This window comes from Phocoena sinus, chromosome 11 (assembly GCF_008692025.1).
Source record: "Phocoena sinus isolate mPhoSin1 chromosome 11, mPhoSin1.pri, whole genome shotgun sequence".
In the NCBI taxonomy this organism is placed as follows: Eukaryota; Metazoa; Chordata; class Mammalia; order Artiodactyla; family Phocoenidae; genus Phocoena; species Phocoena sinus.
Genome location: NC_045773.1, coordinates 16,482,784 through 16,510,440, shown reverse-complemented (window position 1 = coordinate 16,510,440; position 27,657 = coordinate 16,482,784). Strand labels below are relative to the sequence as shown.

Sequence of the window (27,657 nt, the reverse complement as noted above, 5' to 3'; positions counted from 1 at the left end):
CAGGAATTTAAAGGTAAATTTTATACTTTTCAATATGAAACAAAGTACATATCTCATGGAGATATATTTCTAGAAACACCATGAAACAATAGAGTAATTGCCTTGAAAATGAAAAGTATAGGAACATATTATAGGAATTACCGAATAATAAAAAGGTACAACTCCATTACATGTAGCATAAAATACAGGTATTGGAAAAAGTGTTTCTCCACTTTTTGACCTGAAATAACAATGGTCATATGAAATCTACTCGTCATTCAGAATTTTTCTAGATATATACAGTATATACAGACCTTGAAGAGAAAAGTTATAAATATTTTTCTTCTTTGTGTATAATGACTTTATCTTAAATGTGATCTCTAAATGTAAAGTAACACTATGGTAATATCAGAATTTTGCTAATATGTATTCTCTTGTGATATCTGTTGGTTTCAAATTCAGATATCTTTGCAAAGAACAAGTTCCTGTAAAATGTGGAATGGACAGGAAAGAGGTAAAAAATTGATTTTGCAATGTGTAACACTCAATCTGCTGATTTTCATATATTTTTTACATACTGCTATGAAGTCATGTCTTCGACAATCCTTTGAACACCATGTATTGAGAGACTGAGTCATACATATCTAAGTCAGCAGCATGGCCATGGTTCTATTACAAATTTAGCTCAGGAACTAAAAAGCCTGCCAGACTCACTCTCATAAACGGTTGGATTTCAATAAAAACCATCTCCACCATCCAAAAAAGAGAGGGTCCCTTGATGGAATCAGAGATTGGAAATGAAGGATCACGTACATTTTGTTTAATATCTGGATTAAGATTCAGGTTGTTCCTAATTTTCTCCACCATGTTTTAATAAAACCTGAAAGCTTTTTCTTAGGTGTGAAGGAAACAATCCCTTTTTACTTTATTTCACTTTTTAAACCTTTTGAGAGAGGGTAAAATGTGATCATTTCAGTTTTCTAATATCATGGAATGAAAAGGAAAGCATTACCTAGAATGGAGTGCAAACTTTAAAAATGTGGCTGGTCCTCAGGACTTCAATATGATTAAGTAAATTCATACTAATATATTGTACAGGCCTAGTGCATTAGGGCTAACAAAGCACTTTCACATTTCCTTCTTTATCTTTTAGCAAGTAATTCATGGGGGAGAGGCAGATAAGATGGGTATTATTATCTCCACATTTTAAGGGTGAGTGCTTGAGAAGTAGAGAGAGCAGTGATTTGTAAAGAATCTCACAACCACGCAGCAGTATACCCAGACGAAACAGCACTCTTCCAAAGTCTACCGTAGCATCTCCAACAACATGCTTTTGAATTACATGCACCCTCTGCCCAACAGGGTAATTTTTAAAATGTATCTTTCACCCTTGAGTATTTCAAATGAGCATTTCCAAATAACACTAATTATGTCTTCCAAACAGTGCTGTTACAATGGGAGCAAAGCATCTGGAGTAAATGAGTTTTTCTATGTTAAAAAAAAAACAAAACCAAACCCACAAAAGTATGTGTCTGCGTGTGGGTGTGTATACATGGAAGCATGTGAGCCTTTATCCACAGGCAGTGCTTAAAATCATAAGAATGTCTCTATCAAAAATCGGATGTATGTAATATGTAAATTCCTTTGGTGTATCAAGTAAATATTAAGGCATTTCAGATTCCCCTAAAAGGATTTACTGGGTTTGTTTTTTTATTATATTCATATTTTACCTATGTAGAAAGTTAAAAATACAGAGTTGGAAAAAAACATGCATAATCACTGCATTTCATGAAAGCACTTTTTTTGTAACCAATGAACCTTCCGATAAATAATAATAAAAAAAAAGTGACTATCACCACAGGGTGTTTACAATAAAGAACAGTACTGTAGAGATATAACTTGACACAGGGTGGGCATTGGAGATGGCGGATGTACAACCTCTTGCATCCGTATCTGTCAAAGAGGATAAAGAGCTCATTAATAAGGTCTGTATCAATTTAAGTAACTAACTTAACCACCACAAGTTAACATTAGCCTTCACGTTATTTAACAATGTAGTATAGATTATTTGCCAAGAGTATCTATAAACACTCTTATATACTTAAGTTTTCTTAAGGGATTCTGGGCTTTGTTCATCTAGTATTATTTAACTTTAATTGAAAGTGGAAAAACAACTTCATCATTTTGAAAACAATTATACTCCATTAAAGACATTTTTGAGATAATTCAATGGTTTAATTATAGAAAGCTTCATTGGAGAAGGGTTAGGAAATACGTTTGTTTCTCTTCTGTACATTTTTAGATAAGTTATTATGTATAATATAGAATATCATCTTAAAAAAGCAATCAATAAAAGCTCCATTTTCCTATAGTTGGCCTTTGTCTGCACCAATCTATACAAACTCAACAAGAAGGCAGATGTCAGAGGGAAAGGCTACTCTTGACTCAGCAACCCTCAAATGCTAAAATCTGTCTGTTCCTGCAAAAGCACAGAACCTACTCCTTTTAACAGTTCCACTTTGGCCATATTGTAATTTTACCTCTGAACCTTGAGCTATCTTAGGAACGAGATAGCAGGTCTTAATTAAAAACCTAAATAATAATAATAAGCTTAAATTAATTCCTGGTTTTGCTCTATTGAAGCACATACAGTTTTAAAAATGTCTGTAGTCCTAAATGGTTTTTACATATTTTTATGTTGCAGAACTCAGTTCTGAGATAAATATTTCCCATTTTCTCCATTTAGTTACTTGTTTGTTTTGGTCTAAGTATTGCAGTCTTTATGATTTCATGAAGAGATAAAATTCCTCCAAGTTTCCACATCTCCCTTTCTTTTTACTTGCTAATGATGTCCCTCATTTTGTTTTCCAAGATTACAAATAAGGGTTTTAATCTTGAATGCCCAAGATTATAGATTAGGTCAACCTCAATGAAAAGAAACAGGGAGCAAAGTAATTTAGGTTACTAAGAACCGTAGAATAGCATGGCTTACTTAAATTGAGGCCACAAAACTCCACCCTTGAGATTTAAAAGATAAAATTTCTTCTAACACGGTCACTGGTAAAATACGTATGAAAAGTCCGTTTCCCTGAACTCTAAAAGTACAATTGCTATAATACAATAGGCTTCATTTGGATTTTGAAAAGAAAAGCAAGTATGAAACTCCACTGAAATCAGAAACTAAGAATTTTTTTTAAAAAGTGTCTTTTGGTTTGGCCAAATGGGTTCTGACCTTAATTTAACAATGCTAAATTTTCTACTTGGTAAAGAACTGATAAGATTCATCTATAATTTCTCAGAGGCAAACAAGTGGAATATTAAAGATCTTAAAAACACTTTGTGGGTTCAACGTTGCCCTTGAGAAATGCTTAAGGAATTCTGTTTTATGACAATCCAAAGGCAAATTTATGCATAGCTCAGAATGAGAAAAAAATTAAATTAATAAAATTTGCTAAATATTTCTCAATGTTTTTTCTGTTATTCTGTTCTTATCATTCTTATTTTGCACCACTTGTGAGGAATTCCTCCTGCCCTCATCTCTCATATTCCAAGACCTTCTCAGCATTCAGATGAAAGAAGTGGTAGGAGAACAAAGAGTGGAGAGGGAGGCACCGATTGACTCTCTTGGGGGCTCATAACTGATGCTGGGAAATAAGGAGATGTTGACGTCGACCAACTTACTGGTTATTCTTGGAATCCTGATCTGTTCGCTACTGGTCCCATCCCCGCCATCCGTTGTGGCCTTAACTTCAATAATGTAGTCCTCTTTAATGGGCAGCAGAAGTTCAGCTGAAGTTTTGTTTGTGTTTAGCACTTGCATATTATTTTGACTGCTAGTCCTATAGAAAACCTAAAATGCATGAACAAACACATTGATATTTTATAGTGCCCTCTTTTATTTTTTTCATAAACGTATTACTCTGATGTTACTTCATTTATATTGCTTGTTTTCCTTACCCACTAAAATACAGGCTGCATTCATAGCTCTGTCACCTTAGACTAGGGATCAGCGCGTGGTAGAATCATCAGGTGCTCAAAATGAAGGAGGTGGGGAAGAAAAAACTTCTTCTATGAAAAGTTCAGCTGCTTGGGTATTTGTGAGGATGGAGAGATGGGGGCAAGGTCCTACTGTATAGATCTTGAACAGGAGACCAAAGAATCAGAGCCAATGCTATTAGTTGTTTTTTTTAAGTAGTATATGGGTGAGCAACAGAAATAGGAAACTAACATAACGAACAACTTACCAACATTTGATCTAAAATTCCCACGTGAGCAGAATTATGTCACTTAAATTTATATTTAAGAAATCAGATATTTTGGAAAAATACCCTTTTCATAAACAGCTTGACATCTGTATGTCAGAAGTAGTTTATAAAGATCACACCATCAACATTTAGAAAAACTGTTCAAATCTAGCTTCCTTTGAAAAGTACTGCCAGAAGTAGGAAAAGAAAGCATTGCAAATGATACAACTTACTTTGTACCCTGTTACTTCTGATTCATTCTCCATGGCTTTCACTTGCTCCCAATTAAGTAACACTTTCGTGTCTGTAGCATTCCAAACAACATTTCCCGGTGGCTGACTGGGAGCTTGAAATGCAAAATGAGAAATTAAAATAGATTTGAGCATGGAGTGATATTTTACATAGAACAGATAAATGACATTCATAGGAGGCAGCCAAAGGAGAGCAGAATCTCTTTGGTAACACATAGTGTATAAGAAGAATCAGGGAAAATAACAGAGTAGCTAAATTTCCTTTTACAAAGGCATTTCCGTAACATTGTGAGACAATTTGCTTTATCATATTCATCATATACTTTAGGGCATTTCTCACTTGTTGACATGGTCTCCTGGAAAACTTGTTGATAGTGGAGATAAAGAAATTCTTTTATCCACCACTAGAGGGATGCTTGTGATGGGCTAGGAAAGGCAGGCAGTGTGTCCTGTTTGACACATCCAGAGGCTGAGAGAAATTGCCAACTGAGCAGATTAAAGTTGCAGGAAATGAAGTGTGGATGATTTTAAAACCATCCATGTATGATGAGATGAGCAAAATAGGAGGCAATCAAAAATAAGGATTATTTAGATTTATTCCCAAGAAGTAATAGCTATACACATGAAAAACTGCAGCACAGACTCTATATTTTACCTTCGTTTTCCAAGTTTAAATCAATTTTTGAGAAAAATAAGTCAAAACAATGAAACGTTAATGAGAGCTCCATTAGATAATTAATGAAACTCGCTGAGGTTTAAAAACTTGGATTCATAATTTAGCTCCCTCTCATGAACACTAGATGCCGGCCGGGGGAAGGCGGTTTGATAGCATTTGTCAAGAGCAACATAGGACACTGAAAATTCAGTTTCTTGTCAATTACAAAACAGCAAACATAATATTATCCATTTGGCAACATCACAACTGCCCAAAACAGTGTTGAAATATGTTGTACTTGTGGATTTAGCCACAGAATGTGATTTGGTTAACTGAATTTGTCATGGGAAAATGAAATAAAAGGTTGGCTAGGCTGAGAAATTTCTCAACATCACTGACTCATGCCATGAGGGAGAGACGGCTGGACTTACAGATGGGAAGAGGGCTCAGATACGTTCATGTGACTAATGACGCCAAACAAGATTGTATTCCCTGCAGATACTTTGGCTTACTGTCTGCTCTTTAACACAATTCTACATTGCCTTTAAAATTTGTGATCTGGTATTAACAGTGAGCTTAGGTCAGCTCAGAGCACTCTTAAGCTGCAATGCTTAGATAACAAAACATAGATATGGCAGTGACTTAGGGCTGAAATACTAATGACTGTGTTTTGCGGGGCTCCATCCAAATGCTATGAACGCACAATTGTTAAAACAGTTTCCCAAAGTCTGTGATTTCCTGTGGCCCGGCGGCACCATAAAAGGACAGGTTCCATTTGAGGCAGCTCAGATAACATGCTTCAGCATGGTGTGTCCTGCCGAGAGGTGTGTGCTTGTAGATTATAGAAAACTTGAGTGATTTTGGTTGAATCACTTATTCCAACACTAGCCTTGCAAAAAAATTAACTGCAAGGTTAAAACTTGGGCTTATTTTGTATGAGTCCCAAGACAGATGAGAGTTCAGCCTGAATTGAATATTTTTTGAATGAACAAAAAGAAAAAAAAAAAAAAACAGGAAATGAGAAAGGGGAGAAAAATAAAAGCTTTGTTCTGGGTCTGATCACTATTATTTTCCATATCGGTGTTTCCAAGCCTCAGATAGTCACGTCCCGTTTTCATCATTTTTGCTATTTTTTAAAAAATGAACTTGACTTAAACATCAACTTTAGTCTTGTCCTAAACACTAATATGCACACAGTCGTGAGCCTTGGTATGCCTGTTACATTCCTATGGTACTCTATATAATAAATGAAGCATTATTAAATTTTCAAAAATATTTGTGGACTATTCTAAAATCATTTTTTATCGCTACTGGTAAGAATAACATCTTCTGGAAAATCCTAGATCAGATAGACTTTCCTTCCAAATTTAAAATCCTATTATTGTTAGCAACTAATGCCTATTAAAACCTATAATATATTAGGCAAGGTAGAATGTGGTTTCATATAATATAATTTACTTAATCCTCATTACACTGCATTATAATAAAGCCCATTTTGCTACATGGGTAATCTGGACCCAGAAAGTTTAAAAAGAAGATTGTACATTCATGTTCACAGCAGCATCATTCACAGCAGACAAAAGGTTGAATCAACCCAAGTGTCCATCAACAGGTGAATAATCAAAATGTGGTATATCCATACTAAGGAATACTATTCAGCCTTAAATAGGAAGGAAATTCCGACACATGCAACAACCTGGATGAACCTTGGGGAAATTATGCAAAGTGAAATAAGCCAGTCACAAAAAAGATAAATTTTCTGTAGGATTCCACATATACAAGGTAGCCAGAGTAGTCAATCCATGGAGACAGAACGTAGAATGGTGGTTGCCAGGGGTGGGGGAGGGGACAATGGGAGATGCTGTTTCACGGGTACAGAGTTTCAGTTTTGTAAGGTGAAAAGAGTTCTGGAGATCGGCTGCACAATAACCAAGCCCAACACTAAGGAACTGTACATTTAAAAATAGGTAAGATTGGGCTTCCCTGGTGGCACAGTGGTTGAGAGTCCGCCTGCCGATGCAGGGGACCCGGGTTCGTGCCCCGGTCCGGGAAGATCCCACATGCCACGGAGCGGCTGGGCCCGTGAGCCACGGCCGCTGAGCCTGCGCGTCCGGAGCCTGTGCTCCACAACGGGAGAGGCCACAACAGTGAGAGGCCCGCGTACCCAAAAAAAAAAAAAAAAAAAAAAAAGGTAAGATGGAAATTTTATGTCATGTGTATTTTTATCACAATTAAAAATTAAAAGATTAAAGACCTAAATGTAAGGCCAGAAAATATCAAACTCTTAGAGGCAAACATAGGCAGAACACTCTATGACATAAATCACAGCAAGATCCTTTTTGACCCACCTAGTAGAGAAATGGAAATAAAAATAAACAAATGGGACCTAATGAAACTTCAAAGCTTTTGCACAGCAAAGGAAACCATAAACAAGACCAAAAGACAACCCTCAGAATGGGAGAAAATATTTGCAAATGAAGCAACTGACAAAGGATTAATTTCCAAAATTTACAAGCAGCTCATGCAGCTCAATAACAAAAAACAAACAACCCAATCCAAAAATGGGCAGAAGGCCTAAATAGACATTTCTCCAAAGAAGATATACAGACTGCCAACAAACACATGAAAGAATGCTCAATATCATTAATCATTAGAGAAATGCAAATCAAAACTACAATGAGATATCATCTCACACCAGTCAGAATGGCCATCATCAAAAAATCTAGAAATAATAAATGCTGGAGAGGGTGTGGAGAAAAGGGAACACTCCTGCACTGCTGGCAGGAATGTGAATTGGTACAGCCACTATGGAGAACAGTATGGAGGTTCCTTCAAAAACCACAAATAGAACTACCATATGACCCAGCAATCCCACTACTGGGCATATACCCTGAGAAGACCATAATTCAAAGAGTCATGTACCAAAATGTTCATTGCAGCTCTATTTACAATAGCCCGGAGATGGAGACAACCTAAGTGCCCATCATCGGATGAATGCATAAAGAAGATGTGGCACATATACACAATGGAATATTACTCAGCCATAAAAAGAAACGAAATTGAGCTACTTGTAATGAGGTGGATAGACCTAGAGTCTGTCATACAGAGTGAAGTAAGTCAGAAAGAGAAAGACAAATACCATATGCTAACACATATATATGGAATTTAAGAAAAAAAATGGCATGAAGAATGTAGGGGTAAGACAGGAATAAAGACACAGACCTACTGGAGAACGGACTTGAGGATATGGGGAGGGGGAAGGGTGAGCTGTGACAAAGCGAGAGGGAGGCATGGACATATATACACTACCAAACATAAGGTAGATAGCTAGTGGGAAGCACCCACATAGCACAGGGAGATCAGCTCGGTGCTTTGTGACCGCCTGGAGGAGTGGGATAGGGAAGGTGGGAGGGAGGGAGATGCAAGAGGGAAGAGATATGGGAACATATGTATATGTATAACTGATTCACTTTGTTATAAAGCAGAAACTAACACACCATTGTAAAGCAATTATACCCCAATAAAGATGTTAAAAATAAAAAATTAAAAGCAAAGAACTTGCTAAGATGCACAGCTGGTAAGAGGTATCATGTGGATTCCAATCAGTTCCGGTTAATTCCAAAGTCTACGCTTCCCCTGTTATGTTGTAACTATCTGTGACTTCAGTTAACTCTTGAACCATTGACAAATGATTTGTCAATGATGTAAAAATGAATATTAAACATGTTCATCTCAAAATATACTCAATTTTCACTTTCCTAGGACTGCTCTTCCTGACTTCTCAGACTAAACGTACAGTGGGGCCTCTTTTCATATACCAGGTTCCCTTTCTTCATCATTTTCAGCAAAGGTACATTTTACATTTATTTGTGGTTTTATGTTTATTATCCAATTTTCCTACTAATTCATAAGTGCCTTGCAGACAAAATGTCCTATATGGTCTCTGACATCGATAGGCCCATATACTAGTTTTTATTCACTAGCCTAATGTCTTGTTAAAGGTAGATATCAAATTAGATTTTGTATGTAACTGACTGCTCTTTTAATGCAAGAAACACAACCCAAGGATGAAGAAAACGCTTCTCTAGTGTTATCAAAAAATAAGTTTGATCTACTCCCTACATGTCCCTAAGGAATGATTCATGCAATGACAAAGTACACTGAATGGGGAAAGATTCAGGACAAGTATCAGCAGCAATTCACCATGGTGTCAGCGGGGTAACATTTGGCTGGTCACAGTTCTCAAATGTGGCACCTCAGAATTTAGAATGAATTTTCTAGCTCCATGGTTTTGAAAGTCCTCCAAGACACGTCCCAATAAATGCATAAATTTCACAAAGACAAAACTGGGACATTAACACTGACCATCAGCTTGAGAGCTTGAATATGGCTGATTATATTGAGGCTAAGACGATAAGGAACAAAACACAAAGAAAGAACAGAATAAGAAAGACAGCAAAACAACTAGTGTATTCATTCAATACTTAAATGATTTGTTTACTAAATATTTATGTTTTAAGTGTTAAGGGAAATATGCATAAAGAGGTGACAACATCTCGAGTAGATTTTGAAAGATGAATGTGAGTTTCACATGTAGAGGTTGGGGGGTGGTAACCCAGGCAGAGGGATGACACACGCCAAGGCACAGAGGCAGGAACTAGCATAGTGCCGTAGGGAGCTCAGTTCTGACGGGTTACAGGTAGGGATGATGGGAAGGAACTGCAAAGGCAGTTGGAGAGACAGGTAGCAGCCATATGCTTAAGAGTCTAGAAGGCCAAAGGAACTAGAAAAGGAATTTTTTGGGGCAGGCAATTGGCAGGGCACTGAAGAAGGATCAGATCTGTGATGCCATCAGGTCTGTGCTTTCACAGATCTTTGTGGGGACAGAGGGAGAAGATGGAGAATCTTGGTGGGAGCTCTGTAGGGAGTGCACTGCAGCACTTTGTATAAAAGATAATAAAGCTCCATATGCAAGTGATGGCAGTAGAGTTGGAGGGATGGAACAGACCTGGAATTCGTGAATAGGTCATGATGATGGAGGTCATATGGGTGGTGGTAATAAGAAGGCAGGCTAATTCTAGCTCGGCAGCCCGGGTGAATGACACACACCTTGGGGAACAATGTTTCTATCCGGAATTCCCTTTCAGTCACTACGTAATTAATAAGCATTTCGCATGTGTCAGGGATTCTCCTGAGTACAGTGAGCACAGAGATAAAGATGTTCTCTGACTTCTAATCATGGACCGCATTAGTGGTTCCCAGAGACCAGTACTTGGACAAATACGATGGTTTTAGGTGGATAACATTTTTCATTGTTTTAACTGTTAATTGATTCATAGATATAATTCTTTTGGATGAGGCCAATATTGGTACATCAGTGGTAATCTACTTTAAACACAATACATAGATTAAAATTAGGTTCTAAATAATGACACAGAAAATAGGGTGTTACACAAACATAAATAACTCAGATGCTTTCAGTAGCACACAGATGTCTGGTAAACACCCCAAAAAACAGTCATAATTCAAACTGACTCTGACCTAAGGATATATTTACAGTAAATAACTCATCTTAAACTAAGTGATCAAGAACAGAATATCACTCTATTAATAACAGCCATCAACACTCTGGTTAGCTCACCGCAAAACTTATTTCTAGGTACACATTTTTCGCAAATCAAGTATGTTTATTTTTGCTATTCATTGTAGTTTTAAGTTGTAAACTTTTCTCTAAGTAACTGCTTTGCTTTCATTTTTATAGGAAGAAAATTAAAACTACTATCTTGTAAGGAGAGAGTATTAGTCGTGTTCTGTTTATAGCAATGATACAAAGCCTTTTAAAATAAATATATTTAAGTATTAAAGTAAATACATTAGGGAAATAATAATCCAGGTTGTTAAGTATGTGGCTAAAATCTTGCAAGGATCATTCAGTGACTGGAGATTGCAAAACACTGGGCAAATTATGAATAAAGTAAACTTTGGTTATTGTATGATCCAAACTTCCCTTTAGTATCTTCATCCCTACTTTTGGTTTCCATCCTTACCAACCTTTAGTTACCTTGTATTAAGCCTTAAATGCCCTTCTTTTCTATCTTACTAATGTCAAACTTCAAATATTAATTCTTTCCTTCCACAAACTCTCTATAAAAACGATTTACCCTTGTGCACCAACAAACAGCAAGCTTGTATCACCACAGACAAGGTCTACCTAATATACTTAAGGCTTAGTGTACTAGAAGCAATGTGGCCACTTACAACTCACCTGTATTGATTTTAGTCCCTTAACCTAGCAGAAGCCACAGAGTCTCAACTGCAAAAGAAGGAAAACAGCTGGTAGAGCTGTTGCTGGATTAAAAAACACAAGATAGTGAAATGTTTATAACGGTAAAGCTTCACATCAGAGGGTGCAACCTGAAACTTCAGCTAGATCCAGCTTGCACATATTTTTGGTCTAACCCAAATACTGTATTTTAATTTTGTTTAGTTACCAACATTTAAAACTTGGGAGCTTTCATTTAAGTTCCAGATTTCTGGTTTCTTGTGCAAAACTAGACGATCAAGAACACTGGTCCTACAATGATGGACAGAAAGCATGGGATGGAGCAACAAGAGACTGCCCCACATACGCACCGCTGCTCATTTAAACCTGCCTGGCCATTGAAGGCACTTGACTTTATCACTCCTCATTTTTTTTTTTTTTTTGCGGTACGCGGGCCTCTCACTGTTGTGGCCTCTCCCGTTGCGGAGCACAGGCTCTGGACGCGCAGGCTCAGCGGCCATGGCTCACAGGCCCAGCCGCTCCGTGGCATGTGGGATCTTCCCGGACCGGGTGCAAACCCGTGTCCCCTGCATCGGCAGGCGGACTCTCAACCACTGAGCCACCAGGGAAGCCCTTACTCCTCTTTTTCAATAAAGAGTCATTTGGGGTAGTTTTTACATATTTTGAGGATATTTTATTGACATATTTATATAAGTAATCTATCTGGATGGAATAAATTACCTTGTTATTTCTGTAAAGGCTTGAGGTAGATGCTGAAGGGATATGAAGGAGGAAGGTGCAAACAGTAAAGGCAGGTGAAAGAACAACTCGCAGACCCCTAGGGATCTCTCAGGACCTGTGATTTATTCTTAGATCCTCTGGAAATATTTTGAAATGATCCTTATTATTGGCTGGTAGGATTGACTGTATTATTGTTTAAAAATACTTTGGGGTAGATTATTGGGGGTGTATTATTATTTAGTCTTTGCAAGTCTTCTGTCCTTCATCCTCCATGGAAAGATTACGCTTCCCTGCCTCACTCTCATTGACATTCAGCTTGGCCATGGGACTTGTGGTCCCATGCCTTTAGGAAGACATACTTCCCCTTCTCACTGGCATCTCACAGACATCAGGTTTTGTTATATGGCTTGTTTCAGCCAGTGGAATGTAAGCAAAAGTGAAATGACAGCTTTAAAAGCAACTGAAGAGCACGGTTCACCATTTTCCCTTTGCCATGAGACCAGCATGGCCCAGAGAGTGGCTGCTTCTTCAGTCAGGGTTCTGAAGTGAAGATGCAATTGGTCAGATCTGAATCGCACCTGTGATGGACATGTAGTATGAATGAGAAAGAAACACTCGTAGTTTAAAGCTTCTAGGTTTGGGAGTTTTGGATACTCTACCCATACTAGCCCAATCTGACTAATACAGCTATTAAACAGTAGCCTAAGCTTCAATGTAACACAATGAATTTTTGTAAAGGCATTGAGTCACATACTGAACTGGAAATGGTCAGGCGAGAGTTGACAGCATATCTTTTAGGACTTCCAGTTTCACTTTTCATGTTCTATGACGTTGGAAGCCCAACCCAGAAGGCTGGCTGAGTTCCACACCTTATGAGAATTAACTTGATATATGTTCTACATTTTGAAATGTTTTGTAAATCGTATCTCAACTTTCATATCCTGTAGATTTTTCCTCTGTCAACTTCTAGTGTGTTGACAGTACACTAAAATAGAAAAAAATGATAAAAACTAATTTAATTCTAGTAGAAGTGGCATATCACTATATTTATAGCGCAACACTAATTGACAGGCTGTAACATTATTTCAATAATTTCAAATGGTATGTGACAAGAATAATAGTGCGTCGAAGGCTTTTATTATTATTGTCATTCTTTTAGCACCTATCCTGACATCCTCCGTGTATCTGATTATCAGACTCCTCAACAATAGCCCTGTAGATTTTACTAAATCTACAGCCACTTGACTGCCAATAGGTGATTATTGCAAGGGTGTTGAACGGATGAAGCTGGGAATATAAGACATGTCTACCAATAGGAAAATGGCTAAATCCTGGTGCATTATCACAATGGAATGTTATACACACACTAACATATTTATGAAAATTATTAATGACCTGGGGAAAATTCTGATACCAGGTAACTAAATATATGGCATAACCTCCACTTTCTAAGAGAAACATTTTAGAGAACGTAAGTCTGGAAAGAAAGATCAACAATACTAACAATGGTCTTTCTGAGGGACAGGATTATGGGTGATTATTTTCCCCTAATTTCAGCAGTGAATACATTTTCCTTTACATATAAAAAGTAGAGGTTGTTAAAATAAAGAATATTACTGTCCAGAATTTTCAGTGGTGATATCTTCAGTGCTGAGAGTGAAGTTGGCATTGACTTTCAAAATATGGAATTTTAAGAAAATATATTTGCCGTGACTTAATTATGTAAAACTCAACGGATTTCTTGACTCCCTGATGGTAATGAGCTGACTTACATGATAAGTGGTAGCTTGAAGGTACACTTTCCACTTGGACTTCGCTTGAGTTAAACATCAACATTTGTCATGAAACAGCTTAAATATTTGACACTGTGCAGAAAACAAGTTACCAAAAGCCACTTTTTCCCAAATAATGAGATATACTCGTCTTGACATCACTGAAGTTATTATAAATTAAGTTATCATAAGACATTGACTCAATTTTAAAAAACAAGACAAAAACATGTGCTTCTTAACGCATCTAAAACTCAGAAAAGACCTTACTTGGGGTCTAATCTAGAATGTCAGGGAAGAAAGCCTTTCTTCAATTTTAAATGAATGGGAATTCCCGTGACCAAAATCTCTCCTTCTTTGGATAATAACAACATGAAAATCTGTAACCTATAGTAAGAACATTTACAAGCTTCCAAAGAATTCATGGGCAAGGTAGACAAAAGTACCAAAGCTCCTACAAACTAAAGTTCATAAGGTTTATACATTTGGCCAAAGTAAGTATTTGTTTCTCTACTAGCTGAAACTTCCTAATTGGATTCTGATTACATTCAATATTATACTGCTATCTTGCTTCAGAGCTTACAAAATCAGAGATCACTTTCTGGAAGTCCACAGACAGGAAAAGAAAACCCTTCTAAATCTGAAGAATGTACATTATTAGTAAACAGTGTATTCTAATGTTGTATGTGTGATTTGTGGTGTATCAAACACAAACACGAGTGGGTGACATATATCTGTGGTATGTGACACACAGAAAAGCCAACAAAGTCACCTAGGGAGGAATTAATTCCTTTTTAGTCTTCCCATTAGTTTCAAGAGAAAGCTGGATTTGGGGGCTACTAGCTCTTTCATATCCCTTCAGTGCTAACATCACAAACAAAGAGGAAGCAGGTTCAGTTGTCTCAATAGGCAAGACCACGTTGCTAATATTTAAAATGGAGAACAGCTTATTTTTTCATTATATTTACTATTATTGGCATTGTTCATTGTTTAATTATTACTTTGTTAACATCTACTTATGGCAATGATACTGGTTTTCATACTCAGGAAATTAGTTTCCATTTCCTTTAGGTTTATGTAAGTAAAAATGGTAAGTTAGTTTTTAAGAAAAAATACTAGGTACACATTAGCAGAGAAGGCCCACAGGAATGGCAAAAATTGAGAAGGCAGATCACCATCTAAAATTTGGGAAACCTTGTACTGATATGTACCTGACGCTTAACTTAGAGTGGATGATTATATAATGAAATCATACCTTTGAAAACTTGAAAACTTCTACATTAGGTGTTTGAGGCAGAAATATTCATTTTATCAAAAACCTCTGAAATATTGACTCACATTGTTTCAGGGCTTGTTTTATTCACCTTTCCTTTTCATTTCCTGAGGACACACTTAATTGGTTTCCTTAAATTCAGACAATTAATTCTGGCTCAACCTACATGGATGAACATTCCACTTGGAAATGCAAACACTCAAGTGAAAAAACTGATTTCACCATTTAATATCACTATTTTCTCAAGTAGATACTCATGTATAATCATTGGTGAAGGCACTAAAAAATAGGATTCTCTTGTTCTAGGGGAGAATCTGGGCATGTGATGCAGGCCAGGCCAATCTAGGGTTTCCACCTACTTGCCACAAAACCTGGCTCTAGAAGAGCCAAGACCCCTCCTTGGCTCTGAGTGGAGGGATGAGGAAGGAGCTGGCCCTTTTCCCAGCATGTTTAGTTGACAGGAATAGGCTTTGAGGTGCTTAATGGCAATACTGTTACTCTGAAGAGGGGATCTGGTGAGAATGACGCCACCATGGAACAGAGCCAAGAGATGAAGACATTCCTGATTGTTTAATAAATACTTACAGGGCACCAACTGTGAGTACTGAGACACTGAAGATAGAGCTCTGGGGATAGAGTAATGAGGAAAACAGGCAAAATCTCTGCCCTGAAGGAGTCTGGCCTTCAGTCAAAGCAGGCTGGTGAGACAACAATAAAATAATTATGAACATGCTATAGCATGGGTGGTGGCTCTAAGAGCGATGCCCAAGAATAAAGCAGCAAAGGAGACAGGGAGTGTCGGGAAAGGAGGGGCTGTACTTTTACATATGGCGGTCAGGTGGCACTGAGGTTACATGTGAGCATGGGGGAGAGGCCCACTTGGGCATCTGGAGGAACAGCCTTCGGGGGAGAGGGAACAGCAAACGCAGAGCCCCTGAAAGGAAGGTGGAAGGAGCGGGTAGAAAATAGGAAATGAGTCTAAGTAGGATTTCAGGATGGACTGTAAAGGTCTTGTTGGGCATTTTAAGGATTTAGCATTTATCTGCAGTGGGATGGGAAGTGATTGGAAGGTTCTGAGCAGAGAAGCAACATCATCACTACCACTCTGGCCTAAGGGAGACAAAGGCAGATGGGCTGAATGATAAAGGGCCACTGCCCTGATCCATGTGAGGGTTGTACCAGGGCGACTGCCGTGAATGCCTTAAGAAGCGGCAGATTCTTGTAGCAGGCAGATTCTGGACCAGGTGCAGGGCATAAGAGAAACAGAAGAGTCGAGGATGACCCCCAAATTTTTGTGGCTCAGCGACTGCAATAACGGGATTGAATTTACCAAGATGGGGAATATTGATAGGGTAGAAGGGCCAGGTTTTAAATGGGGTGGATGATTTAAAGAACTTAGTTTTAGAAATAATCAATTTGAGATGTCAGGTGATTGTTGAGGATGTTGAGTGCTAAATTTATCCATACTGAGAGCCACGATTACCACTTGACTTTTCAGTCATTCAAAGCAGAATATTTGCCCTCCACATTCTTCCTTGCAATCTCCGAACATAAACTTCTCAGTATGTTTCCTTTTAGAAGCCGTTCCATTTCGTCATTTATATGCTATCTGCAATTTCTCCTCATCAGTGCCTTTAGATAAAAGATGTTCTTAAGAGTTAGCTCTCTTTGGGTTGCAAGTAACAAAAATCCCTCTTTGATTACTTAAAGAGGCTAATTAGTGTTTAACTTAGAAATGCTTTAAAAAAACACAAGTATTTGGATATCAAAACTTAAGTGTTTAATGGAAGCTACAGTCCTTAACCTGAGAATCCTTGTATTATTTACATTAATCAAAAATATCACCCAAGATCTGTATGGATGTAAAGCCTCGCATACAGAATTCCATGATTACAAGTACATGAAACTTGCACATTTTAAGTAAGATGGTGAAGGACTCCAGTAAGTGTTCTGAACTCACCATGTTCAGTCAAGAGGAAGTATACGGGATTAATAATAGTACTTCAGGCTGGCCTGCTTCTTTAGATTTCATTCATCCATCTAGCTACCCACTAAACATTTAATGAGTGGCTCCCAGTGCTAGGCTGGGCACTGGGGCTGAGTGAACAGACACAGAGGGACTCTTTCCCCATAAAGTTTACAATCCAGAGGGGAAGACAGATAGCAAGCAAAGACTCAAAGATGTTCTCTTCGTTCTTTATGCCTGAAGCGTGACAATAATTCTCTTCATAGTGATACTCACAAAAGCCTTATTAAAATTCGTAACTAGGATTTGAAGCTAACACCGTGTCAAACGTTAGTATGACTATTAAGAGCTGCCAGTAAAATAATATTAGAAATAGTTTTCAAAGATTGTCTTACTTGTATTTTGGTACATTAGAAAAATTATGAATGTAAAATTTAAAACTTAACAATGGTCTTTATACACAATCTTAGAATAGTTAGGGATTTTAATTATCTCTATGAATTTCCCACTCAAAGTAGGAAACCTTTCTTTAATAACACCTACAGCCCCACATGCAGACTCCAGTTAAATTGGGGCGATAGGAACGTATCATTTGCAGGGGGGATTTTGTTCAATTACTGGAATTCCCATGAGACTCCAGGTCCATGAGCACAGAAGTCCTGTCTATCTTTGATCACCTTACCTGCTTCCTAAACACAGAGTAAAAACCCAATAAATACCGGTGTTATATATGACATGAACATTCGAATCATATGGTTGAAAGAGAGGCTAGCACAGTGGTTAAGACTATGTCTGGATTTGTATGGCTCTCTTGCTACTTACTCTGTGATCTCAGGAAAGTTATATAACCTCTATGTGCTTCCACATCGTCTCTAAAGTGAGACTACTAATAGTCTCCAAGTCACGGTGCTGCTGTGAGAATTAAGAATCAATACATGAAACATACTTAGAACAGAGACTGGAAATTGCTCTGTAAGTGTTAGTCATTAAAATCATAATCACCATCATTACTGTAACCTGCAAATTCCTACTTTAGATTGGGTATTTATATGCTATCTTTAAATTTTAAAGGGTTGTGCTTTTTTATAATTCTATTTCACTCACTGTACAGTACCATGAAATTCCTATTGATTTATAATCAATCTCTTCCTTCTGTCTAACCAATCCACTAAGCTCTTCACTGGTTTCATGATGATGTCACACAGTCTTTTACAATCGTAATTTCTTAGCGAGTAATCACATCAATTATTAAGTCGGAGGAAAGAGCCAGATAACCTTGTATACATGCAACAGTGCAATCAGAATTTTTCACTGATGCTGTGCTTTGAACATATAATAATTATGTATATTTAAATCTTACTAATTCAGAAGCGCTACTGGGAATACCAAATATATTTAGCGAAAAGTTCTAAACGCAGAATATATTCAGTTTATTGGCAAACCGACACGCTCCTTGGTCTAACCCCAACCATGTGTTATAAGAGATGGCGTCAGGCTTCTCCTAATAATTAGTGAAGGATAATTAATTACCACATTAGTTGGTTGCTTGTAAATCTATGCTACTTAAAGGGATTAAAATGTTTGGTTGCTAAACTTTCTCTCCAAATTCTCTTTTCAATAGATAAATACAAAGGTAAAAATATGAACTTTCCTGATCAAATGAACACTGGTTAATGAAAATCCATAGTAGGATTGTGTTTTATATATAGTTTAACTTACCCATAAATAACACTAGTAATAAAATTAGATTTTATACTTAGCAATTTTAGCCAGCCAACTGCACGTTCTCACGAAAGTTTGGGAATTATATACGGAAACAGAAATGCATTAATGAAATTGGCAGTCAAACACAATAACTGTCTCATTCCCATATAGGGCCAGTTAACAAAACATTTTTACTGGGTTAATTAATTTTGAAAATAAATTAAGAAGAAAAATTGTTTTACTGCACCATTGTTTTAAAATTAAAGTTAATCCTGTCATGCCCACATTCCTCATCTTTCAAAAAGAAGTAAAAACGACACCTACCTCATGTGGTAGGTATGAAGTTTAGGTGTGGGAATACATGTAAAGCATGTGAACATAAAATGTTCTAATTGCTATTAGCTACGATGATGATGCCAAGAGTAATTCAAATGGTTGCATTGTGAGAAAGTAGCAATACAATACAGTAACTAGATATACACTGGTGTTATCAGTTTCATGGAAATATATGTGAAAGACTACAAGATTGCAAATCACTGATTTTTCTGTAGCCTAATTTAAAGCCAGGTTAGTATACAGCTCATAATTGGTGCTTGTGAATGTATCTGTGAATAACAGCTAACAAAGACTCAGCTTTGAAGGCAACACTGACTGACATCTCTGGTCAGAGTTTTAAAAATATCTATATATTCACGTGGAGCAACATCTTTGGCTGGTAACCTTTTATTGTACATTGCCCTCTTTCGAATAAGTAGGAAAGAAAAGAAGAAAAACATCACTCTTGATTCTTTGGCCTGAACTTTAAGTTATTCATGCTTATCAAAAATCCTCAAGCTTTGGAGAACTAAAAATACATGAAATAAACCAATTAGCTTGATCACATTTTAAAAGAAAAGTGGATGGACGTGACTAAACATCCCACTCTAAAATTTTTCAAAAGATGCGCATTTGTTTTCACATGGGGTTTCTAACTGAAGATTTAGGGGTATCAGGAAGACATGTATGCGTGCCTCTGAGTTTACAAGGGATTGGAGTTGGGTTTACATCATTCATTGGGCTTACTGACTTGTGTTGTCCATCTAAAATGATAAAGAAGGCTACCATTTTAAATGCAAAGTATTTTTTTGACGTTAAAAAAAAAATCACAAGATACATACGAGTTTTCTTGGTGGTTGCATTAACTGTGGCACTAAAGGGACCGGTACCAGCGCTGTTGAAAGCCCGGACAGCCGTGTAATATTCCAAGTTGCTGTTCAAGCCATGGAGTCTGGCCGATGTCACATTTCCTGCCACTTTCAGTTTGCTCGATGATCCCTCTTCTCCATTATTCCAATACCGCACCTGGTGGACAGAAAACATAAAAGATGAGAAGGACTGACAAAACAGCATCCTTTAAATTAAGTGATTTTTATTAAAATGGGCACTGTAATTTATTTACTTTACCATTTGTTCCACAAGTAGTTTTTAAGGACCTACTATGTGATAGGTGCTGCATTAGGCTCTGGGCCACAGACGTGAAAGAAAAGGGACTCCTGGGGGAGACAGGTAATAAGTACACAAATAAACCAGATAAATTCAAAGATAGTAAGTGCTACATGCTACTAGCCCATAGCCTTATAAATGGGAAAATGAAGGGGAAAAAAATCTGCATTTCTAAGAGAGTGAGCTGCTTCTCCTTCCCAGACCCTAATCAACCTGGCTCAGGCTCAACGCTGGAAGGCTGACAGCTATGCTTAAACTCTGACGGATGGTGAAGATGCTTTCTGTGAAGAAAGGGACCTGTCAGAGCAAAGACCACTGAAAAGCCAGCTGGCCACTGGCTCGTCCTACAGTGATGGCCAAGTGTCACCAAGACCCCTGAGTAGGCAGAGCTGCTGCACAGAACAAGAAGGCAGGTAACATAGGTTAATATATGGATATATTGAAATGTTTTACTTGTATTTCATTATTGTGAATTGTGCAAAATGATCTGAGACTGCTTATAAAGATATATACATTTACAGTATAAAAATATAAAAATGTTTTGAGAGTATTTGACAAAATAAAGAAATAAAAGTAGAAAAATACAATAAGAAGACATGTTCCCCAGTGAACTCCAATTTATGCTATAAAGTCCTACTATGCTTTACTAGACAGTTTGGATCCTTCATAAAATAAAAACAGCAACAAAACTACCAAACAAATGGCTCATGAAAAGTGCAACTATTCCTCGTGCTGAGACCAGATATCACCATCTGACCATCTAAAGCAGGGGTTGGATATGTAACACAAATACATAAAGCAGACTGAGTACATATTTTTTATTTTCCTAAAGAAACAGGCACTTGGGGCTCCCCTGATGGCGCGGTGGTTAAGAATCCGCCTGCCAACGCAGGGGACGCAGGTTCGAGCCCTGGTCCAGGAAGATCCCACATGCCGCAGAGCAACTAAGCCCGTGTGCCACAACTACTGAGCCCGCGTGCCACAACTACTGAAGCCTGGGAGCCTAGAGCCCGTGCTCCACAGCAAGAGAAGCCACTGCAATGAGAAGCCTGCTTACCGCAGGTAGAGAAAGCCTGCGCACGGCAACGAAGACCCAACACAGCCAAAAATAAATAAATGAATAAATTCATTAAAAATAACAAAGAGGGCTTCCCTGGTGGCGCAGTGGTTGAGAGTCCGCCTGCCGATGCAGGGGACACGGGTTCGTGCCCCGGTCCGGGAAGATCCCACATGCCGCGGAGCGGCTGGGCCCGTGAGCCATGGCCGCTGAGCCTGAGCGTCCGGAGCCTGTGCTCCGCAACGGGAGAGGCCACAACAGTGAGAGGCCCGTTTACCGCAAAAAAAAAAAAAAAAAATAACAAAGAAAGAAATAGGCACTTTCCTGTTTTTCTTGCAGTCTTTGCCCTTTTGGTTTGACTTTCATTTATCTACTTCGATAGCAAAATATGAAAACAGGAAACCATTTCTATAATTTCTGTAAGTAAACGGCTGCTTGAGCACAATGAAAACGGCAATCGATGCTCAGCCATCAGAGTCATGAAGGCAGTAGAGACGTGTGGGAACTGCGGCAAAGGAGACAGGCACGTTCCATCTTCGTAATGGAGCCTCTACGCAGCTCTGGTCGATGCGGGGAAGATGGACCCAGTGTTTACAGGTCACTTTTTAAAAGAAAGCAAAAATCCTGATTTTAATGTGAAATGTCCCAAATTTAGAGTTGGCCCCATTTGTCTGTGGGCTAAACAAAACGTGTTTATGGGTTGCATAGGGTAAACCCATTTCAGGCCTCTGAGAAAAATACACCTAAAGTTACTTTAAAAAAATGAGCAACTATAAAATTATTTCTTTAAAAAAGATTAACAGCAAAATATAAAATCTCAGGTTTTTCGATAATAATCCCAAATTAGCATATTAATATCATGCAAGATCAATATTTTCCCTATATATGTGCATGTATATATGTGTGTGTACATTATACATGTATATTTATATTGATATCAAGGCCCCCTTAAATTCATGCAAAATGCTGGGCTCATGTATGTGTATATGTGCGTTTTCCCTGGAAAGAAGTTATTACTTTTCAGAAAAACCTTGAAAGGAGGATGTAAACCCAAATAATCAGGACTGAACTGAATATGCACCTCCTACAGCTTTAAAGCATCGAATATAAATTAGCAAAACACATCCACAGATATGACAGATACCATTTACCATTATCAAAGAAAACCACATAGGTTTTATTCACTAATTAAGGATAACATGCCAAACGGTCTTTTATAAAGCCACACCCCGCAAATTGTTAATGGATACCGAAAACTCACAAACATTCTAAATCCACCAGCTGTAAACAGCGGAGGTACTGCTTAGGTTTAGATGACCACCATGAGAAGACGCTCCCTGCTCTTTAAAACACTGTCTAGTTATGAAACTAAGAATGACACATAATCGATAATTCTAATAAAACACTGTAGTCAGCCCGAAAACTTGTGGCCTAGGAAAGAGCACAGACTGGGAAAAAGATCACATAATTATGAGCTTTAATAATTGTCACTCAACACATGGAATGACAAAGGCAGGGAGAACTCAAGTAACTCAATCAAGATCATCCTGTGATACACACTGGCCTCTTAGGTTTCCATCCATGCGCCATTCTTTCTGTATTCAAATTACTTCAATATAAGTTGCCTAAGAAATCATTCCTTAGGAGACTGATTTAAAGAAGAAATAAAAATAATTTTCAATTAGCATATGGATTATCTTTTATAAATCAGTTCATAGAAGGTGTCTGAAAGCTCTTGATAGCAGTTTGTTTCTGAAGTACTTTAACCAATCTCCATGTATCAGAATGAGAGATTTATTTTTAGATATTAGTCTCTGACAGGTATTAGAAATATTTAATCATAGAGAAAATTTAGTGCCAAAATTGAGCATGATATTAGTTCAAACTTATTATATAATCTTCTTAAATAGCTTTACTTTAAAAGTTGAATAAATATGCATATAACTAAAGCATAAAGAAATAAAGCAGTGACATATATTTCCAAGTAATAGTTATGTTCTATAAAAATTTTGTTCAAAAATATTTATACAAGGATAGATATTTTTTATTATGTAAGTAATAAATCAGTTATGTTCTATAAAATTTTGTTCAAAAATATTTATATGAGGATAGTCTTTTTTTTTTTTTTAAATAGAGGAAAAAGCCAAGAAGAAAAGACACCATTTTTCCTCTCAGTTGTGTTCTGGGTTTAAATGGTAAAAGTTCTACACTTGAGAGGACAGAATATAACTCCACACTAATATGGATTTTATAGGCACAACCACAATACAGGGATGAAGAAAGGAAACGTGTCCAGGCTGAAGGAACAAACTCTGAAAATATAGTTGTGCAGAAAAGAGTTAATATAACATTGTCAGAACATGAAGGCAGCATCTACAAAAGATGAGCAGAGAGAGAACTATTACAAAGCACATGAGGAACCCTGCTAACAAGAAAGAAAGTCAGCAGACTGGACCACAGGGGACTGCCTATTATACGTTTAGGTGACATGGATCTTAAAATAAGTATATTTAAAATGTTCAAATTTACCAGAGAAGGGACTAAATTTATAATGCAAGAATAGGAGACGAAGAAAAAAGATGGGGCGAATCTAAAAAATATCAAGTAGAATTCTGACACCTGAAAAATACAATAGTAAAAAAGAAATCAGTGCTAGGATTGAGCTGAAGACCGCAAGGTAGAAGACAGAATGAATAAATCCAGAACACGGAGAAGGAAAGAAAAATTATGAAAGCCAAGTTAAGAAACACTGAGGATGAATGACATTTTCCAACCAGAGTTCCAGAAGGAGAGGTTAAGGAAAAGACAACAATAAAAGAGAAAATGTCTCAGAATTTTCCAGAGCTGAAGAAACGCAGATATTTTCATGTTGTAGATTCACTCTGAGTTCAGAGGGAGGAAAAATAAAAGGTAAATCAACTCCAAAGGAGAAGGTGGTTAAGACTGAATTGTGGCTCTCAACATTTTTTTTCATCACCCAGCCTGAGAGACACAGGCCACTCTCTCCATCAGTAGCGGGTCACCCTGCCTTGGTTTGCTAGTGCGAGTGTGCGGCAGTGCCAGCAACTGCATCCCTTGGCACAGAAAATAGCAGGAGGCGCGAATGCTAAGGTGGACTCATGTTCTGGAGGCAGGTTTGTCTTGGTCATCACCATAGCTCTGCCGCTTGGGTCCAAGCTTGTACACGCTACGTACCTAATATTGGTGAATTCTTGAATGACTTAAACACAGACAGTTTAAAAATGCCTCCCTTCTTCCCACCACAGAGACACATAAGAAATATGTATTTGGTCTCTGCACCAGCTCCCCCCAAACCCGTGGAATCTCAGAAGTGGTAAGTGTGGGTTTTTTTGGGGTTTTTTTGTTTTTTTGCAGTACGCGGGCCTCTCACTGCTGTGGCCTCTCACGTTGCGGAGCACAGGCTCCGGACGTGCAGGCCCAGTGGCCATGGCTCAGGGGCCCAGCCGCTCCGTGGCATGTGGGATCTTTCCGGACCGGGGCGCGAACCCGTGTCCCCTGCATCGGCAGGCGGACTCTCAACCACTGAGCCACCAGGGAAGCCCCGGTAAGTGTCTTTTGTATGCTAATGAGACATCTGGTGGCTGCGGTCTCCTGGGTACCTTCAGGATGGAGACTGGTTGCCAGGGTAACCAACCTTGTGATTAGAGGGTTGGAACTTTCAGGTCCACCTCCTGACACAAGGCTGGAGGTTGATTTAATTTGGTTAACTAACGGTCAATGATTTAATCAATCGTTCCTATGCAGTGAAGCCTCCATTAAAAAAAAACCTAACTGAAGCGGTTTGAAGGGCTTCCAAGTAAGTGAACACATTGAGGTGCTGGGAGAGTGGAGGGCATGGAGAGGGCATGGAAGCTCTGTGCCCCTTCCCACATACCTTGCCCTACACCCCTCTTCCGTTTAGCTGTTGCTGAGTTGTATCCTTTACAATAAATGGAGAATGGTAAGTAAAGTGCGTTCCTGAGTTTTGTGAGCCATTCTAGCAAGTTATCAAACCCAAGGAGGGGGTTGTGGGAACCCCTCAGTTGGTCAGTGGAGGGCTGGACTTGTGACTAGCATCTGATATTTGTGTGTGTGTGGTGGGGGGGGCAGGGCAGTCTTGTGGGACTGAACCCTCAATTTGTAGGATCTGAAGCTAACTCTAGGTACAGAGGATCAAAATTGAATTGAATTTTAGGACCCCCAGCTGGTGTCAGAGAACTGGTTGGTGTAGAGAAAAAACCCCACATTTTTGGTGTCAGAACTGTTTTGTGGATAGAGCAGAGAGGAAGATTTTTTTCCCCTTAATTCACCAAGCTAGTTACTCAAGTCCTAATATTCTATGTGCCTATGAAACACTGGGACTCCAATTTCTTGATAATAATTTTTTCTTCAGAACCTTAATACCCTTTCACAAGCTAATATATTTTTATCTCGGTAAGTAAACAGAAATAAACTTGAGGAATGTCAGGATTTAAAATGCTATCTCTATTTCTGCAAGTAATTTGGTTATTCCAAAAACGAATGCCCCTGCTGTGAGGAGTCCTTCATATCACAGTATCAGAGATTTCACTTAAGCCTAAAATGAAATGCAGTTTATAAAAATAATATATTGAAAAATGGCACCTTTTTTAGCCATTAAAGTACAGGTATTTAGTCAGAATAGACTGAAATAATTTTGTGTATACTTACAGATTTTCAGGAAGACAAATATTTCATCTTAGCTGCTAGATGGAACACATTTCAGTAAATATCGGGCAGGCAAATGCATTCGACAGGTTTTAGAAGACACATCCAGATCTATCTCCTACTGTTTACTTAGCTCTCAGTCCCTGGAGGGCTGACCTATGTGAATTACATACCAAACTTGCTGACCCTCTGGCTTCTCACCTGATGGAGAGGAAATGGAGCAGGACCCTGTATGGCCCCTCCCAGTACAAATCCTTTCTGTATACCCAGTTTCTTGTTTGCAAGAAATAGGCTTCATTTAGCCTCCTTGACCCTACCCTGAGTTCCAAAGGGAGGATTCAAATAACTGCTTAACAGGGAAGGGAGGGAATACAGAAACAAAGGAGAAGCAGGCAAGAAATAATAGTGCACGGGGTGGGAGTGGAGGCGCAGGGTCCTGCTTCCACCTCAAGGAATATACATAACAATACCTTTGAGTTCTTCCGCAGGAACTAAGGCCCCCCGCCCAGGTGGAGGATGGTAACTTCGGCCTGAGCACCAGTTTCCTGGAGCACAGCCCTGTTTACCTCACCACCAACCCATCAGAAAAAAGTCTGCACAGTGGAAGATAAATGAAGACCCTGAAGGCCTCCCCAAATCATTCTCCCTTTAAAAACTTTCATGGTCGAGCAGAATCTTCAGAGTTGGTTTTTGGACACAAGTTCGCCATCTTCCCAGTTTGCTGGCCTCCTGAATAAAGCGACTTTTCCGTTCCTACCAGCACTTGTCTCTTGAGTACTGGCTTTTGAGAGGAGAGCAGTGAACCTGAATTCAGAAACAGAGAAGCCAGGAGACGGCTGGTGCTAGGAGAGAGAGGCTGGGATATTTACTCCCCTGGATCCCTCAATGCTGAGCCACAGTCTTGTAGGGACTATATTTGCCTAATAACAAACCCAGCTTTGTTTGGGTGGCTCTCACTCACACACGTACTTACTGCTCTCTCCAGCATAACAAATCCTTCCACCACCTCCAGAAAGTCTGCATTTTATTTACTCAATTCATTTTTGCTGCCTTCCTGTTTATTTAAATGGACCTGAATTGTCTCTATCCAATTTTCCTACGTACATGTGACTCGTTCTAGAGTGAAGTTAATTCTCGGCCTGATAGTAAGGAATTAGACTCTCTCCATATGTCTTTGTTTCTTCCAGTAGAATTTTCGTATTCTCAAAAAAGTATTCAAATATTTGACGCCTTTTTCCATTCTAATTAAAATGCTAGGAGCTAAACACATTCTGTACAGCTGTTTAGAACAGGAGGTAGGATAGAGGTATCTGTGAAGTTTTAGTTTGGCCTTCTGTACACATCTTTAGTTATGTTCCCCTGTTACACATGAAAAACAATAAATCTACTGTGTTCCCCTCCCTCCCTACCCAAGTTCTATTTCACTGCCAAACATTTAAAAAAAATCTACAACTCCCCCTCGCCCCCCCTCCCGGGGAAACACTGACTGAAACGGCCCGCCCTGGCCAGGCACGACAGTGACCACTTGCATGAGTTATCTTCAACAGGAGGTCCTGGTAAGGAATGCGAAACTAACAAGCTACCACCA

The 27,657-nt window shown here is 38.4% G+C and overlaps 1 protein-coding gene across 1 annotated transcript in view; it reads right to left on the bottom strand.

The window, feature by feature from the left end:
• CNTN3 (contactin 3) overlaps nt 1–27,657 on the bottom strand; it is a 259,214-nt gene continuing 231,557 nt past the window's right edge. Inside the window, exons 19-22 of the mRNA XM_032650525.1 lie at nt 20,002–20,185; nt 4,457–4,569; nt 3,661–3,829; nt 1–1,932 (exon numbers count right to left, since the gene is read on the bottom strand). Coding sequence (XP_032506416.1) covers nt 1,832–1,932; nt 3,661–3,829; nt 4,457–4,569; nt 20,002–20,185 — 567 coding nt within the window. The 3' untranslated portion in view covers nt 1–1,831. The remainder of the gene's footprint in view (nt 1,933–3,660; nt 3,830–4,456; nt 4,570–20,001; nt 20,186–27,657) is intronic.